The 18,591-nt window shown below is 38.3% G+C and overlaps 1 protein-coding gene across 7 annotated transcripts in view; it reads right to left on the minus strand.

Moving 5' to 3' along the window:
* SSBP2 (single stranded DNA binding protein 2) overlaps window positions 1-18,591 on the minus strand; it is a 548,369-nt gene that overhangs the window by 179,852 nt on the left and 349,926 nt on the right. For 5 of the 7 annotated variants that reach the window (XM_050944825.1, XM_050944826.1, XM_050944824.1 and 2 more), the window contains one exon: window positions 5,074-5,146. The exons of the other annotated variants lie outside the window; for them this stretch is intronic. In XM_050944825.1, the coding sequence (XP_050800782.1) occupies window positions 5,074-5,146 (73 nt within the window). The remainder of the gene's footprint in view (window positions 1-5,073; window positions 5,147-18,591) is intronic. 7 annotated transcript variants of the gene reach the window in all.

The following is an 18,591-nucleotide window of genomic DNA, read 5'->3' on the forward strand; positions in this document are numbered from 1 at the left end:
TCTCCAGGTCCAAATTGCACCAGTGTTTCAGCGTGGTAAGGAGCATTGTAGTAGTGCTAGAGGTAACTGATATTCAACAATAATTTTCACAAAGGTATAGCTGTTAGGTAGCAGGGAAAATTAAAATAGGAATTTAGCTAGGACATAGGGGATACCACAAATCCCTCCACTAGTTACAGTTGGATATAGTATTATTTACTTGCTGTCTAAACTATGGAGAAGTATTGGTGTTTAAACATCAAATATTATGACACAGAGGTAGCAGCAATTCTATGTCAGTGGTGAGTGAAATGAGTTCTACTTTTGTGAAGTGCTTGGGGGGTCCTTTGGTATGAAAGGTGGTGATGTGTAAAAATAATATTCTTAAAAAATGGACAATGGTTAAAGCTTGAATGTTCAGAAGAAAAGTTTGAGACAGTTTGATACCTAACTCTCATTGAATTTCAAGGCCCAATTCTCAAGGAATTTCAAGAACAGGTGATCAGACGCCTAGAAGGTCTGCATGTAGCTGGCAAGAAGAGGATACACACAGCCCAAAGGTCATCCCAAATAAGCACCAATAAATCTGTTCTACCATGTTATGATGTATTGTGTAAATGCTGTTTACTTAACAGCAAAACTATTCTATACATTTTTAAAAATGTATTGGGACTATTTTTTTATATCCTTCTGCTGGTAAAGTCAGTTACTATGAACTAACTACACAGGGCTCAGGAGAAAACATAAATAATAATAGCTAGGGATATAAAAAGTATCCTTTCAAATGTAGAAATCCTGCATAAACTATACCAGATAAAGAGTAAATTGAAATAAAAGGCAAAGCAAGACGTATAAAAACATTTTTTTAAAAATTAAATGCTTCAAATGCACTGGTATCAAGAAGACTACATGTATCCATTGGATATAACTCGAAAACTTAAGTAAATCACCTGGAACAGATGCTATTCTTCAACTGGTTCTAAAATAAACATAAAGTAATGTACTAAGAAAGATGTGCAGTATGTACTTAACACCAAAACTGTTAATGAAGACTGGAAAGTCATTGATCTGGAGTAAAATTCATACCTGTGCAGAGGACCAACATTAAGCCTACGAACTACTTAAATCCTTCAAAACATGGCTTGATGCGGATTTAACTGGTTCCTAGGCTTTGTGCTGGCCCTCTTCACAGGGGTACATTTCACCCCAGTCAGCTTCTTCAAAACAAGAGCCTGTGGAAAATAAGAGAGAGCTTTCTCTTATTTTTTATGAATATTATAAGTTCTTCTATTTACCTGCTGAATATTAATCTGTCTGACTGCAGAGATTTAAATCTAAAGAGTCTGTTAGGAAGAGCAGGCAGGAAATGAAACAATTCCAGGGATATCTTCAGGGAAAACATCAAGGGTCCTTAAGAGAACAATAAGCAGGCTATTAATAGGGAAATACCTACCTTACTGTCACCAGCCAGATAATTTTTCCAGGACGAGGACAAAAGACACTGAACTGTTAAAAAAGCCCTGATAGAGGAAGGGGCATGGAGAGTGAACGGAAAGCAGCTGGAGGAAAACACTGGGACAGATACAAGGGAAAGAGAACCTGCTGCAGGGGAGCCTGTCCCTACCAGCCCAGATGTCAGGTTACCTGGTCTAAGTGGAAGTTACCAAAACTAGCAAGGAAAGGATAAGGTATAGGTAAGACCCAGGTGTGTAGGGCGTTTGTTGTTTTACCCGGTTTCTTCACTTGTTACTATCCTTTGGGTGAATAAACAATACGATGGTTTTGGAAAAGCTGTTTTGAGTCAGCTTATCAATTGTTGGTCACATCTCCTGACGGAAATTCTCTTGCAGGAATCAAGCCCTGCTAGAGGAGCCACAGTTGATTAACAGGAGGGCTGCAACTCAGAGATCCAATCTAAAAGTGATTGACTTCCAAAGTTCCACCCTTTAAAGAGGTTAAGGAAGCAAAGTCTGTCTCCTGAGGGGTGCACTTGAGAGGGGACTATGAAAGGGTTCAAAGTGCAGCTCACCCTGTAACTATGACAGAACCCAAGGGGATTCTAGGACTACTGACCTGTGAATCTCAGTTCTAAGAAAATTCATTTAAAAAACAGAGTATCACAAAATCTGGGAAAGCTTGAAAAAACAATTCCTTACGACATCATTTTACAGACTAATTGATTGCAATGTCAGATATCCTGATATCCATCTGAAATTTTCCCTTTCTTAATTTTGTACCATTACTCGTAGTTACACTCTCTTGTACAACTTTAAATAATGTATCTCGATCTTTGTTGCTTATACTTTTCAAATAGATATAGACTGTCAGTCATCACTTAGCTAAGCTATACATATTTAGTTCTTTTAGGGTCAAATTCCCAGCCTCAGAACTGTTCTAAATTATTTTGGCCTTCAATAGCCCACGGACTGTTATGCTCAGGTGAGAACTGCTAGAACACATAGGTGCTCTAGCCATGCCTCTTTCTTCTGGCTCTGCCTCCTAAACTGGAACCAGAAGAGAATGTGGCTTAAGAGTGCCTCCTATGTAGGGTGACCAGACAGCAAATGTGAAAAATTGGGACAGGAGTGGGGGGTAATAGGAGCCTATATAAGAAAAAGCCCCAAATATTGGGACTGTCCCTATAAAATCAGGACATCTGGTCACCCTACTGCTATGTAACCTGCAAATCCCCCACACCATAAGAAGCTTAATTTGGCCTGGTCTGGTGGGTTTGTAGTTCCATTGCATCTATGGATCAAAACAAAGAGGACAAAGCATGCTGGAGAATCTAAGTCTTCATCATCCCTTATAAATTAATCATCCAGCTGATTTCATTTTTGTTTCTCTTCTCTCATTTCCCTCTCATACGCCAATATAATTCTCATAAAAAGATACTCAGATCTGAATGTAGCAATTCAGATGCAGTTGCACCAAACTTATATAGGAAAAAAAAAAGACTATCTGTGATACAGAGATTCATCATGTGCACCCCAAATCTGAACTGGCTTTTTTGGCACCCATATTGCATTGCAAACACATATCTAATCTGCTGTCCACTATCACTCTCTTATCTCTTTAATCATTTCTGCTTGCCAGGATTCTCTGCCCCACTGATTTATCTGTATTTTGGATTATTTCCCCTCCAAATGTACTTATTATGTTCAGCCCAGATTTCTAATCTTTCTATGTCACTTTGTATTATACCTCTACCTTGATATAATGTGACCCGATATAACACAAATTCTGATATAATGTGGTAAAGCAGTGCTCTGGGAGGGTGGGGCTGTGCACTCCGGTGGATCAAAGCAAGTTCGATATAACGCAATTTCACTTATAACGTGGTAAGATTTTTTGGCTCCCGAGGACAGTGTTATATCGAGGTAGAGGTGTATTTTAAAATTTGTGAGAATTGTAATTTTTCCCAACATATAGCTTCTATAAATGTCATCAATCTTCTGTTTACTCCTTCTTCTACACCACTAATGAAAAAGTTAAATGAAGTCCACAGATCTTTGCAGTATTTAGTAGATACTGCACACCAGTTCAATGTTGCTATTTATCACTGCCTCTTGTTCATAATAATTCAGCCACTATTAGTCCACATTACAGTGCTTCTATCTTCTCAGATTTAAATTAATTTTGACAGCAAGATTTTCATAGAATATCAGGGTTGGAAGGGACCTCAGGAGCTCATCTAGTCCAACCCCCTGCTCAAAGCAAGACCAATCCCCAGCTAATTTTTTTCTTTGTCCCAGATCCCTAAATAGCCCCCTCAAGGATTAAACTCACAACCCTGGGTCTAGGAGGCCAATGCTCAAAACACTGAGCTATCCCTCCCCCCATTAAAGGCTTTTCCAAAATTCAAATGTCATACCTAAAATGTTCTCATCTACTCACTTTGCAAACCTACTCTAAAAACAAAATAAGCAAAACTTTATTCTGCAAAATGAATGAATGCTGTTTTTGCTGAGACATAAATTATCCTATTAATTTTTTATATTTTTCTCCTAATTATTTTGCCCTTACTTTAATAGAGAGAAAAACTGGATATATCAAATGGTAACTGCTGGAAACACTCTTTACTTTAAAAAAAAAAAAAAAAACTTCTACCACAAGTTTGCTTTTCTCCAGTCTTCCAGTGGCATGCCAGTTGTCCAGGACTGTTCAATAAGTCATCAGTAGCAAAATAAATGTATTACTATTTGAATCTGTGCCACCTGGGACAACTGATTTTGAGATGTGGAAATTTTCCAAGTTATTACCTTGCCTGCTCTTTATTCAATTCTGTTTTTCCAAGCTCTTCTTTACTTGCCACTTGTCAACTTATTTTCTTAAATATTCTTGTCAAAGAGAGATTTTAAAAAGGGGTTCAGTATCTCTGACACACTGGTCATTTTTTCCTATCATAAACAAAGGTTGCTGAGAAAACTAATTTACTTTGATTTTCAAAAGACTTACAGAGTCCTTTAACAAAGACTATGAAGACAAAATTAACACAGGGTAAAAGGCAAAAGTATCATCAGGTGTTAAAACTGGTTAATCAACAGGACACAAGTAATTATAATATATAACTGCCTCTTCAAATTAAGAGAAGTTGTTAATTGGTATCAAAGGGATATGTGCTGAGACCACTGCTGGTCAACATTATCTATGGTGTATATACAACAGGGACAGAGTCTGGAAATATAATATAGCATAAAACATGTCATTGCCATGTATTTGGAATGGCTGCATTATTCACAGGTGGTGAAACCATGAGTAAGTTATACAGGTCATCCCAAGCAAATACTAATAAAATCACGTATTCCCTAAATGCCACATTTCTTACAGAAAACAAGTGGGATCTTTATGTGGTGAAAGACAGGGGGGTATGGGGTACAAATCACACCAGTGAATTGTTTTGCGAAGTTGGGGATGCCTTGTGCCAGAGATGGGTGAACACCTGGTTAGCACAGACTTAAAAATCCAAGTTTATCAGTATAAACTGAAATCCACAGTGTTGTTTTATTCCTTTTTTAAAAAAACTATATACAGTTATTCTATTTGCACACACTGTCAAAACTGTGAACGAGAAGAAAACAATGGGAAACGTACCTCTGATAAAAATGTCTGGGCAGATTTCTGTGCTCCTACATGGAGCAGATATTCATATACATACAGTGCTAACCTGGAAAATGAATGAACAAAAGATATTCAGTACAGAAAATCTGTCTGTTTGCTCTGGTTTGGTTTGTTGCTTTTTTTTCTTTACGAATTGTCTCAAAAATTAACACATTGAACTATGTACTGCTTGACTACAGAAAACATCATGTACTAAAAGTGTCAGATCTACTATTATCTCAATTCTCAACTTTCAAACTAGAGTATGTGGGTCAATCATAGCAGAGCTGTTTAAATAGCACTTAACAAAATATTATTAAAAAACCCAAATTAGTCTGTCAATATTTTAATGATATTTTGGACAGATGCCCAGTTAGCTCATAGCAGTTCAGTTACTCCTGTCTATATTTATCCACACCAAGCCAAGCCCGCAATAAAAGGTACAACATATCCATAAATTATAGTAATACTGAATTTTTTTTCAAAGCAAATTCTGCTTGTGGAAGGTATCAAGCAGTTAGCACCTTTGACGAATAATCTTTGTTTATTTACAGAACATGTAAACCATAGACTTCAGCAGTAAAAGCTTCCTTTGCTTAATCAATAATCAATGAATCCCCAACTCTGTTGTGGAGGGAGAGACCATCTTCCTAGGACAGTATTTCCAGGAGCGGCGGCAGGGTTTTTGGCGCCCTAGGCAGGGGTCCTTCTGCGCTCCCCGGTCGGCGGGAATTCGGCGGCGGAGGGGGTCCTTCCGCGCTCACGGTCTTCGAGGCACTTCAGCAGCGGGTCCCGGAGCAAGTGAAGGACCCGCCGCAGAATTGCCACAGAAGATCTGGAGTGCGGAAGGACCCCTGCTTCCGAATTGCCGCCGAGGGTCGCAAAATGCCAGCCTCCCAAATCCTGGTGCCCTAGGTGACCGCCTAGGTTGCCTAAATGGAAGCATCGGCCCTGAGTGTTTCCCAAACTTGGGACGCTGCTTGTTTAGGGAAAGCCCCTGGCGGGCTGGGCCAGTTTGTTTACCTGCCGCATCCGCAGGTCCGGCCGATAGCGGCTCCCACTGCCACGGTTCGATGCTCCAGGCCAATGGGAGCTGCTGGAAGCAGTGCGGGCCATGTGAGATGGTGTTCTCAGCTCTGGTTTTAATGCAAACTGGCCGGCCTGTGAGGGGCTTTCCCTAAACAAGCGGCGTCCCAAGTTTGGGAAACACTGCCTTAGGGGAAAACGTGAGTTAACCGTAAAATTCACTGAATCCCTTGTATTTCTACTGAGATTGACGGTAAGGGTGTCAGTTCTGGTCACAGCTCTGGAATGAGCTCCACAAAAGCAGACCCTCAGCCAGGCAAATCACCACTGAAATCAATGAGGCTCCATGCAGAGCTCATTGCATGGTTGGGGCAGATTTTGTGAATACCTGTGCACACCATCTCACATAGCACACAGAAATAGCAAAGCTCAGGTCCTAATAACACAAACTAGATTTATCTAAGTTTGAATCAGTGAACTATAAGTGAAAGGCTTTCTATCCCAGTACCTTTTCCCAAAAGAAACCTCTCCCCAGCATATCACTTTTTCTCACAATGCAGCAGTTTAAGATCTTTCCAGTATACATTTCTTTTGGGGGAGGATTTACATCTCTTCTGTGCTCTGCACAGAAATTGTATGTAAAATGTCTCTACCCAAGAAAGGAAAGGGAGTCTGGCTATTACACTGTTTTAAGGGTGTAATAAAACAGAAAAATGGCTTTGTTTTTCATTATACAAGCAATCTGAGAATTTGAACTAAATGCTGTGACTGTTTTTAAAAGATTTATATTTAAAAAATGTTCTGTTACTAAAAAAGGAGGTACAAAAGAGAGGTAGAGAAAGTCTAGTACTGCTCAGGATAGTTCATTTTACCACTTGGTCAGATAATGGTCAGAATCAGCAAAGGCACTGATTGATTGCTACAGTAATTAATAGTCTATAAAATGTGAAAATAAAATGTGACAATATAAAATACAAGGGAGGAGTTCCAAAATACAGATTCTTCTTGATTCATATTTTGCTTAGAGTATTCAGTCTCCTCTACTATATCTCCAGTATCATAAATAAAACTATAGACTTGATTTCTCCTGTATGTCCTGTATGTCATAAAGTAACAAAACCTCTGATTCCTTCTAGTCTTAGCCCTGAAAGTGGTGGTAATACGCATATTTTAAAATTCAAGAATATCATATGTATTCACAAAATAATACTGATATTAATTTGCATTAAACACCATTCTCATAACGCTATAGTGGGGAAAGTATTTTAAGCATTTTAATAGGCTACTGTGTTGTTAGGTGCTCAGTTACTAACAAGGCGCTCAGAGATTGCGATGGGTGCCAATAAAAGAACCTGGAGCAATAGAAGATCATACTGTAGTTTCTCACTCCTAACATACTTTTCCATTATTTAATCCAGAGTTGATGGGTTACCTGGCTCCAACTTGTCAGACGGCAAGTGTGAACAAGAAAGCTGAAACTTGGTGACTTAATTCTTTCTACTTGTATCCTCATTCAAATTTTAAGAAATTTGTGGATGTAGCTAAAATCTAAAACCAGAATGATCCAAAACAGAAAGAAATGAAATTTTTATAAAAATAATCAGGATAACTTGACACCTAAAAACATCCGTAAAATATTTCTGCATTTGGTCCTTCTGAGACACAGAAGCTGTTTTTCTTTCTTCGCTGTTTTTTGTTAAAAACAGCATAATCTCTGTTAGTTTAAATCCACAGTCTAGATGTAAAAGGAGCAATAGGGCCATATTCTTTCTCTCATTGCAAAGGAAAACAGGAAAGCACAAGAACCAAAAGTTTATTGAAGAAACACCAAAATCACAAGGCTATCATAATTCTACACAAAGCTTCAACAAATGCTGTACAAAGATATCTAACCTACATTATACTACTTTAATACATATTTTTTAAAAAGTAAATCTCATCCAAAGACTTCTGGATCCACCCTGTGAAGTAGACAACACCCTATTGGAGCTCCAGTATTAAGCACACCTCTTTTCTGCCCTATATGCTCCTCTAGACAGTGTGTATTTTGAAAACCAAAGGCTTACGCCGAGCATTCCCAGAGACCAAAAGCAAAAACAAACAAACAAACAAACCCAATCCCAGTTCTAAAAGCTCTTTTACAGTGTACAGTGAGTGTACTCTGCACATTAAAACAAAGGATTTATAATAATGCCACAGACTTTCTGAAATGAATTATTACATCCTGGCTTAAGTTACCAAAGTAATAACTGTGGGAAGAAAAGGTGAAACAATATGCAAAAATATCTTGTCTACATGAAAAACATGTTCAGATTTCAAGGGAATAAGACATAAGATATCCCTGGTCTTAGGTCTTGAAGAAGACTCTCTGGTGGGAAACTAAGGGCAGGATCGTATTTATTGAGTGATTGCACAGTCCCACTGGTAGAAACATCTAGGACCAATTCGGAGGAACAGCTTCCTTGTACAAAAGTGAAGCAGGAGGAAAAGCACAGGCTAATCCAATTGATTCTTATCATCCTTAATTTTTTTACATCCCTTGTTGTTATTCTTTCAGGAAGTCTCTAGAGAAATTAGCATTATAAATTCATCCAAAAATAAATGTATTTGCCTCAGAAATAAAAAGAAAGACAATACTGTTTTCTGCATTAGCCAAAGCAGAGGTATCAACAAAAACTGAAGCTCTGTGGAAAGACAGTTGAAGAAATCAAAAAAAGTTGTACTACAGAGCTACAGTGCAACAAGGAGGATTAAGGGAGGTAGTGACTACAACTACACAATGAATCGAAACTAGAATAAGGAGGTTAAAATGGACATAATCTAGGCATATAAAAATTAACAGTCAGATAAAATAGATAATTAATTTTCTGGGCTGGTATCTAAGAAAAGAACAGTGAGACAAACTTTGCTTCAGAAGGGCTCAGGACTGAAGTGATTTTTACAAGGAATGTCTTTACTTGACTGACTAGTGTAAGAAATGGACTACCAAACAGCAAGTATTAATGTCAAGCTGTCACACTCCCTTACTAGATGATAGCAAGTATCTAGGCTGAGGTAAAGCACGGTGACTAGTACAGCTTCTCCCATCCTAAAATTTTCTGTAGCAAAATTTTTATATAGGTCAGGTTTTTCTCAGATTTAGTCTCAGTTACGACAGGCAGAGTCTCTCAAAGTTTTTTGGTGTCATCCAGCTTGACAACATAGCAACTACCAACATGTTGATCAGCGGTGTCAGAGGTTTGCTGATGTACCTCTTCTACGAATTCAAGACTATTTTTTCTGGAGACCCTCAATGCTGGAATTTTGCTACGCTGGTCTGTTTTTCTGTTTGCTTCTGCTCTTCCCTTGAGACAGTGCACACAGAAAAATAGAATCACAGCTGGAAGGGACTTTGAGAGGTCATCTAGTCTCACTCCTATGTTGAGGCAGTCCCAAGTATACTCAGACCATCCCTGACCGTTGTTTGCCTAACTTGTTCTTAACAACCTCCAATGACAGGGATTCTAAAACCTCCCTTGGAAGCCTATTCCAGTACTTAACTATAAGAATAGTTTAAAAAAAAATCTAATATCTAACCTACGTTTTCCTGACTGAAGATTAAACCCATTACTTATTGCCCCATCTTAACAGGACACAGAACACTTGATCACTGTCCTCTTTATAACAGTCCTTAGCATATTTGAAGACAATTAACAGGTCCTCACACAGCTTTCTTTTATCAAGAATCTCTAATTTTTCTAACCTTTCCTCCTAGGTCAGGTGTTCTAACCCTTTCATCATTTTTTCTTGCTCTCTTCTGGATTCTCTCCAATTTGTCCACATCTTTCTCAAAGTGCGGTGCCCAGAATTAGATACAGCATGTCATCTGAGGCCTCACCAGGGCTGAGTACAGCTGGATAATAACCTCCCGTGGTCTTACATGTGACACTCCTGTTAATATATTCCAGAGTTATGTTAGCCTTTTTAGTAACTGCATCGCATTACTAGCTCTTATTCAACTTGTGATCCACTATAACCCCCAAATCCTTTTTGACAGTATTATCACCTAGCTAGTTATTTCCCATTTTGTAGTTGAGCATTAGATTTTTCCTTCCTAAATGAAGTACTTCATACTTGTCTTTACAGCATTTCATCTGTTGATTTCAGATTAATTCTCCAATCTGTTACAGTCATTTTAAATTCTAATCCTGTCCTCCAACGCGCTTGCAACCCATTCTAGCATGGTGTCGTCCACAAATTTTATAAGCATACTGTTCATTCCATTATCCAAGTCATTAATGAAAACGTTGAATATTACGGGACACGGCACAGACACCTGCTGAGCCTCACCAGATATATCTTTCCAGTTTGATAGTGAACAATTGATAACTATTATTTGAGTACACTCTTTCAATCAGCTATGCACCCGCCTTGTAGTAATTTAATCAAGACCACATTTCCCTAGTTTGCTTATAAGAATGTCACATGGAACTGTGTTAAGTATCTTACTAAAATGAAGCTATATCACATTTACTGTTTCCCCTCATCTGCTAGGCCAATAACCTTGTCAAAGCAGGAAACGTGATAAGAAATATCCCCCCAGATTCCAAAATTGAAAGACCCTTTAAGTTATTCTGGTCAGACACCACCTGAAGGCACTACCAGGAAATCAACAGTAATAATTCTAAGTATGTTGCAGGACTAACTTGTTAGATAATAGGGACAAGATGCTCAAAAGGATATAAGTAAGTTTAATGAGAATCTATTAACTTAAAGTAAAGCACTTCAGCAAATAGGTCCATTGATTAAAATTATATAACAAACTCCTTCACCTTCAAATCAAGGGATTAGGAAGAAAACTAACTTTCTAGAAAGTAATGCATGAAAGTCTGAAAGCCCCAGTTTCTTTTCAATCAGGGTATGACATTCAGGGTTCTACAAAGCCAGAAAATCAGTACCTTTAAGCCATCCTTTTTAGCAGCAAGGAGGTTACTGTCAAACAGCTTTTTTGAAAAGGATTCACTGAGAAAATACAAGACTACAGTGCCTTCATTTACTTATCTTAAAATTATATTTTATCTCTTGTAACCACAAGTTGACATTTGAGAAACAGAAGCTTGGCCTAGCTGTAAAAACAGACTTAAGATCTCAAGGAGGGATATCCCAAATTCTAACTCTCAGGGTACATCTCAAAGGGAGTGAGTAGGCAAACTACCTTGAATCTATATTGCTAAAGCAGGCAACAAGAATAGAAATGCAAAGCAGCTGTAACTCTGGTTGTTTCCTGAAGTTAAAGGGCTGGGGTCAGAACAGTTAGGCGATGATAAGAATTCAGATTCCATTTTCTTAATCCAGTTGGAGACAGGCAATCATTACATATGGCCAGGGAGATTTAAGGCAAAAGAAAGTAAGTAGTGCTGCCGATTAATCACAATTAACTCACGCGATTAACAACAAAATTAATCGTGATTAGAAAAATTCATCATGATTAATCACACTGTTAAATAATAATATACCAATTGAAATTTATTACATATTTTGGATGTCTATCTACATTTTCAAATATATTGCTTTCTATTATAACACAGAATACAAAGTGTACAGTGCTCACTTTATATTATTTTTATTACAAATATTTGCACTGTAAAAATGATAAACAAAAGAAATAGTATTTTTCAATTCACCTCATACAAGTACTGTAGCGCAATCTCTGTCATGAAAGTGCAACTTACAAATACAGATTTTTTTTGTTACATAACTGCATTCAAAATCAACACAATGTAAAACATTAGAGCCTACAAGTCCACTCAGTCCTACTTCTTGTTCAGCCAATCGCTAAGACAAACAAGTTTGTTTACATTTATGGGAGATACTGCTGCCCGCTTCTTAATTACGTCACCTGAAAGTGAGAACAGGTGTTCACATAGCACTGTTGTAGCTGGCATTGCAAGATATTTACATGCCACATATGCACATTTGTATGGCTCTTCATGCTTCGGCCATCGTTCCAGAGGACATGTTTCCGTGCTGATGATGCTTCTTACAAAAATAATGTGTTAATTAAACTTGTGACTGAACTCCTTGGGGGAGAATTGTATGTCCCCTGCTCTGTTTTACCTGCATTCTGTCATATATTTCATGTTATAGCTGTCTCAGATGATGACCCAGCACGTTGTTCATTTTAAGAACACTTTCACTGCAGATTTGATAAAATACAAAGAAGATACCAATGTGAAATTTCTATAGATAGCTATAGCATTTGACCCAAGTTTTAAGAATCTGAAGTGCCGTCCAAAATCTGAGAGGGATGAGGTGTGGAGCATGTTTTCAGAAGTCTTAAAAGAGAAACACTCTGATGCAGAAAATACAGAACCCAAACTACCAAAAAAAAAATCAATCTTCTGCTGGTGGCATCTCAGTCAGATGATGAAAATGAACATACAACGGTCCGCACTAGTTTGGATCGTTACCGAGCAGAACCCGTCATCAGTATGGACGCATGTCCTATGGAATGGTGGTTGAAGCATCAAGGGATGTACGAATCTTTAGCACATCTGGCACGTAAATATCTCGTGACGTCGGCTACAACAGTGCCATGCCAATGCCTGTTCTCACTTTCAGGTGATATTGTAAACAAGAAGCAAGCAGCATTATCTTCTACAAATGTAAACAAACTCGTTTGTCTGAGCGATTGGCTGAACAAGAGGTAGGACTGTGTGGATTTGTAGGCTCTAAATTTTTGCATTGTTTTATTTTTGAATGCAGGGTTTTTTGTACATAAGTCTACATTTGAAAGTTCAACGTTCATGATAAAGAAATTGCACTACAGTACTTGTATTAGGTGAACTGAAAAATATTATTTTTTCGTTTTTTATAGTGCAAATATTTGTAATAACAAATAAATATAAAGTGAGCACTGTACACTTTGTATTCTGTTTTGTAACTGAAATCAATATATTTGAAAATGTAGAAAACATTCAAAAATATTTAAATAAATGCTATTCTATTATTGTTTAATAGTGCGATTAATCTTTTTAATCGCTTGACAACCCTAAAACTAAGGTTATTTTCCTTGCTCTGTATATTCATGTGTCCCAATTAAACAATATGGTTTAACTGAAGTTCTGGTTATACATAATCACAAGCTAGAATGTTATAAAGTTAATGTGGTAGAGCCAAAACCTCCTGTTCCTCATACTTGGCACAGTGGCAAAGTGGTATTCCAAGTATAATTTATGTAACTCTTGATATCATCAACAGCTAGAGTTATCTTGTTGTTGTGCTAGGAAGTTGTTGTCCCTTTTATATAAAATCTACCACAAGGGAATTAGTGAGATCACAAGAAACTGTCAATATATTTCTACTGCAAGTACATTTTGTATGTTCACTGAGGCAATAGGCATTATGCCGTGAAAGTCTGACACCTGGCATAAAAGGATGATAGTCAGAATATTTCAACTGTGAATATCACAGAAATTAATCTGTCACTTTTGCTATGTTTCTTTTCTTTTTTTTTTTAAACATGTTAGATACTCAAGGAAATTTTGTATGAGAAAATATCCTATCTGAGCTTAATATTAACAATAAACAACAAAAGGAAAATTGAGAGGTGATTAATCCATAATACAGTCAATAGCCATATGTAATATTTTTGGGAGGGAATGGGCAATAGCAGAAGAACAGCACACATTTTAAAAAGGATGAGGCAAACAATTACTCCATAATCCCTCCTCCTGTCTGAGATCTTGTTGATTTACTAACTTAAAAATAAGGTTTATCCTTTAAAGTAAGAGACTGCAGGATTGGACCTGTATTTAAAAATATTATAACAACTGAAAAATGATTTTAACTTTGAAGCTTCCTAAATAATTTTTTTTAGTATGCTTTCTGGAACTTATTTGTTAGTTTTCAAAATTGCTCTATACCTCAATTTCATTTAGTTTTTTTAATGTGGAACTTTTTAAAATCAGAAGTTGTTATACACGTGGGGAAAAATAAGTACAAGTTTTGAGGCCTGAATACAATTATTTCATAAATTCATTCCACTCTGAATTGTAAATTTAAACTTTAAAAAAAATCTTCTTCTTCATGGTAGTTCCATTCTAGCAGCTATGCTTGTTGTTCACATGGTGTTCCAGGCCTGCTCAGGGTCTGATTATGAACTCTTTACTCCAACGAGGAAGTTGTTATTTGTGCGATTAGACCCACTGTAATTAATAGGACTACTTGTGCAAGTAGCTGCTTGCCATTGTCAGTGAGCTGCTCTAACAGTTTATAGCTGCTCAAGGGTTTATGTTCTTAAACCCTAATCCCAAATACTATGCTCTCTGACTCAATACTGCTTGATACCCAAATTTTATTATTTAATTATTTAAAAATAAAAGGCTTCATTTAACACAGTGGTCCCCAACCTTTTTTGTCTGGCTGGCGCCAAAATGCCGCCGACAAGCGGCGTCATCCAGAGGCGGCGGCATTTTGGTAGATGCTCATCCGCCAGCCAGTATACGGGCGCACTTAGATGCCCCAGCGGGCGCCCTGGCGCCTGTAGGCACCACGTTGAGGACCCCTGATTTAACAGGATTACAATCCACAGTACTTACCAACTCATGAATGGGCTTTTATTACCCACAGCCATGGTGCTGAAGATTGGCCCCCACAGTGGCAAGGTTGTCAGGCAGGAAGCACAAGCCTGCAAGGCTCCTGCCTAAACTAGGGACTTGTCTACACGATAGGAGTTACAGCAGCATCGGCATGGTGCCACAGCTATCATGCTGTAGCCTTCTAGTGTAGATGCACACTATAGAGACGGAACGGATTCTTCCGTTGTCATTGTGGTAACCCTACCACCCACAGTGACTGTAGCTCAGTTGATGGAAAAATGCTTCTAATGACCAAGCCACATCTACACCAGGGGGGTTAGGTCAGCATGGCTGCAGTACTCAGGATTGTGGACTTTTCACACCCCTGAGCACTGTAGCTACATCAACTTAAGTTTTAAGTGTAGACCTAGCTTGGGTAAATAGATTGTTAACGGGTTTTTTAATACAAACACACACATTTTAAGTGATAAAGTAGACAGTGTTAACAATTTTAGAAACATGTAAACTAGTCAACTCCATTCTAGGGTTCATCACAACCAGCTAATATACTGGTAAAGGTGCTAACCCATGTCTACTCTACCGAAGAGAGAACATAAGAATGTCCATACTTGCTCAGACCAATACTCCATCTAGACCAGTATCCTGTCCTCCAATAGCAGCCTGTGTCAGATGCTTCAGAGGGAATGAACAGAACACAGCAATAATTGAGGGATCCATCCTTTGTTGTCCAGTCCCAGCTTCTAGACATCAAAGGCTTAGGGACACCCAGAGCATGGGATTGTGCCTCTGACATCTTGGCTAATAGCCACTAATGGATCTATCCTCCATCAACTTCTCGAATTCCTTTTTGAACCCAGTGATACTTTTGGCCTTCACAACATCCCTTGACAATGAGTTCTACAGGTTGATTGTGTTCTATTAAGAATTACTTCCTTATGTTTGTTTTAAACCTGCTCTCTATTAATTTCATTGAGGTATCCCTGGTTCTTGTGTTATGTGAAGGGATAAATAACACTGCTTTAAAAATATGCTAGTAACAAAATGTTTATGACCTATTTACCTAGTCTAAACACAGGGTCTGTTAATAGTTTCAACTCAGCTCTCCTGGCCACCCCTCAGGGTTTGCATGGAGTTCTGTCCTACCAGTAAGCAGCAAGTAGATATTATAAGGTTACTTAAAAGAAAGTGAAACACAAAGAAAACTAAAACTAAAACCCCACAGCCTCACAAGCTTTAAAGCTTTACATCTGTTATATGGCTGCCAGTAGGTGGCATCTAATTTAGCAGCTAGCATAGGATTTCTTTTTTGTAAACTTGAAAAATGACTTGCTACATGTGACAAAAGGTTGTGTTAGAACACTGTGCCTACGATAAACAAAGCAGATATTGATTTATGTCACTACAACTGAAAAATAATCAAGACACTGGATTTTGATGCTTACCAGCCTCCACCCCACAATACTTGAAAAAAGGCAACAACAGTTAGCAAAACTTGAATAAACTTTCAACCAAAAAATATATTCTTAAACTGTTTATGTGAAGCACGATACCAATTTTTTTTTTTTTTACTCTCCAATATTTAAAAAAAAAGAATGGCTAAATCCTTCCCTAGCCTGCACAAAATGCTGGGAACAGAGACACTGCCTGCCTACTCCATCTACTGCAAAAAAGGAGTCCTTTCTGCTAGGTTAGAACTGCATGGGAAGGGTTGGGACTGAGGGAACATAGGGTGGAGTGCATTTTGCCACTCTCCTGAGAATAAGCTTAATTCACCCCAAGTCAGTGCTTAGTTGGAACTGCAGCATACTAGCTAGTCCTTTCTCTTTAAATTAGGCAGTTGGGGCTAATTCTGATTTAATTCACAAGGTGGTCTCTCTTTCTAGGGCACCACCACAATGAACTTCTATAGTTGAGGAGACTGACAGGATTTCTGGTGTATGTGGCTCGCAGAAGAAGCCATATTTGCAGGCAAGAATTTATCATTATTGTGTTAGAAGAGACACAACTGAAAGATGCACATACTGAGAAGAGCAATTGTTTGAAACTTCAGGTATTTATTTTGACGCTATCTTAGGAGCATGAGTCCTCAAAGAAAGGCAAGGTTACTCAATGACTAGTAGACTTCCAGGATATACAGCAATTCACTTAGCAACTGTTTAGATCTTTGGGTGGGTTTTAAATTAACAAACAAAATGTTTGCAGTGTTATAGAAGTGTTTGTCCCAGGATATTAGACAGATAAGGTGAGTAAGCTAATATCTTTTATTAGACCAACTTCTTTTGGTGGAAGGAACAAGCTTTTGCACTTACACATAGCTCTTCTTCAAGTCTGGTGAAAGTAATCAGAATATCAGAGCTAAATACCAGGTGGAACAGATTGCTACATGTGTTACCATTCCTTATGCTTAACAATCTATTCCACCTGGTATTTAGCTGTGACACTAGGAGTACCTTTCCCAGAACTGAAGAAGAGCTCTGTGTAAGCTCAAAAGCTTGTCTCTTTCATCACGAAAAGTTGGTTCAATAAAAGATCTTACCTCACCCACGGTGTCTCAAACAAAATGAAATATAGCACTTACAAAGCACTTTACATATTCAAAGCCACAGTACCTCTGAAAGGTAGATTAGTTAGCATTATCCCCATTTTATACAGAGCGCAATAGAAAGATGAAGGGTCTCATTTTCAGAAGTCATTGGTCCCCACCAGTAGGAGTTGTGGGTGTTCAGAACCATTTAAAAATCACATCTAAGTGAGTTATCCAAGGCCATGCAGTGAGACAGTGGCAGACCAGAATTAGAATCCAGGTGTTTCATCTCCCAATCCCATGTTTAATTCATTAGACCACGTTGCCTTTCAAGCATTAACTGAGTTAGTGACTGAAAAGTCTTAAAATGAATTGTCAGGACAATATGTAATTGTTGTTCAAATATTCACATACTAGGAATTGTCACTAATTCTGAGTCAATCAGGATCAGAGGGGGGGAAATAAATACCAAGGACAGAAGATTTGCAGAATACAAAATAATAAAGAATATCACAAATTGGAAAAACTACAGCAGTAAAACTACTACAGGTGAAAAGAAAATATACTGTATATAGTATGGGCACAGACATTTTGAAAGCACAGGATCTGAAGAACTCCATTTGCAGCATTCCCACTGAAGTCGCTAGGAGTTCCATTTGCAGGTTCACTGCACGTAACATCAAGACTGTCAAGTCTGCCAAGTGTCATGCATTTGCCAGCCCTATTATACCTATCCAGAGCTCAGCTGCATTCGAACACATTTGGCTGAGCTGATGGAAGGCTGCAGGCCTTTGCCTGCAGTTCCTCCTTCTGGCTGCCACATGCCTGCTGAGTAGGCAGCAAGGAGCATCCTCTCTTGCTGCTCCCCATGCTGGAACATAGGAACTTAAGAATGGCTATACTGGGTCAGACCAGTGGTCCATCTAGCCCTGTATCTTCCAACAGTAGCCTGTGCTAGATGCTCCAGAGCAGAGATAGTCAATTATTTTTTGTCAAGGTGCAAATTTCTTGGTCAAGGTATAGTCAAGGTCCAGACTCCAAAGAAAATAATAAAATGATAAAAATAATAAATAAATAAAAAGATTTTGGGGTCTGTTCAAAAGCATCTGGCAGTCCAGATTTGGCCCATGGTCTGCCTATTGACTACCCCTGCTTCAGAGGGAATGAACAGAACAGGCAATCATTGACTGATCCATCCCGTCACCCACTCTCGGCTTCTAGCCTTCAGAGGCTTCGGGACACCCAGAGCATGGGGCTGCATCTATGACCATCTTACTAATATCTGATGGACCTATCCTCCATGAATGTCTCCAATTCTTTTTTTAAACTCAGTTATACTTTTGGCCTTCACAACAGTCATTTCAACGAGTTCCACAGGCTGAC

Source organism: Gopherus flavomarginatus, chromosome 3 (genome assembly GCF_025201925.1).
Source record: "Gopherus flavomarginatus isolate rGopFla2 chromosome 3, rGopFla2.mat.asm, whole genome shotgun sequence".
Lineage (NCBI taxonomy): Eukaryota > Metazoa > Chordata > Testudines > Testudinidae > Gopherus > Gopherus flavomarginatus.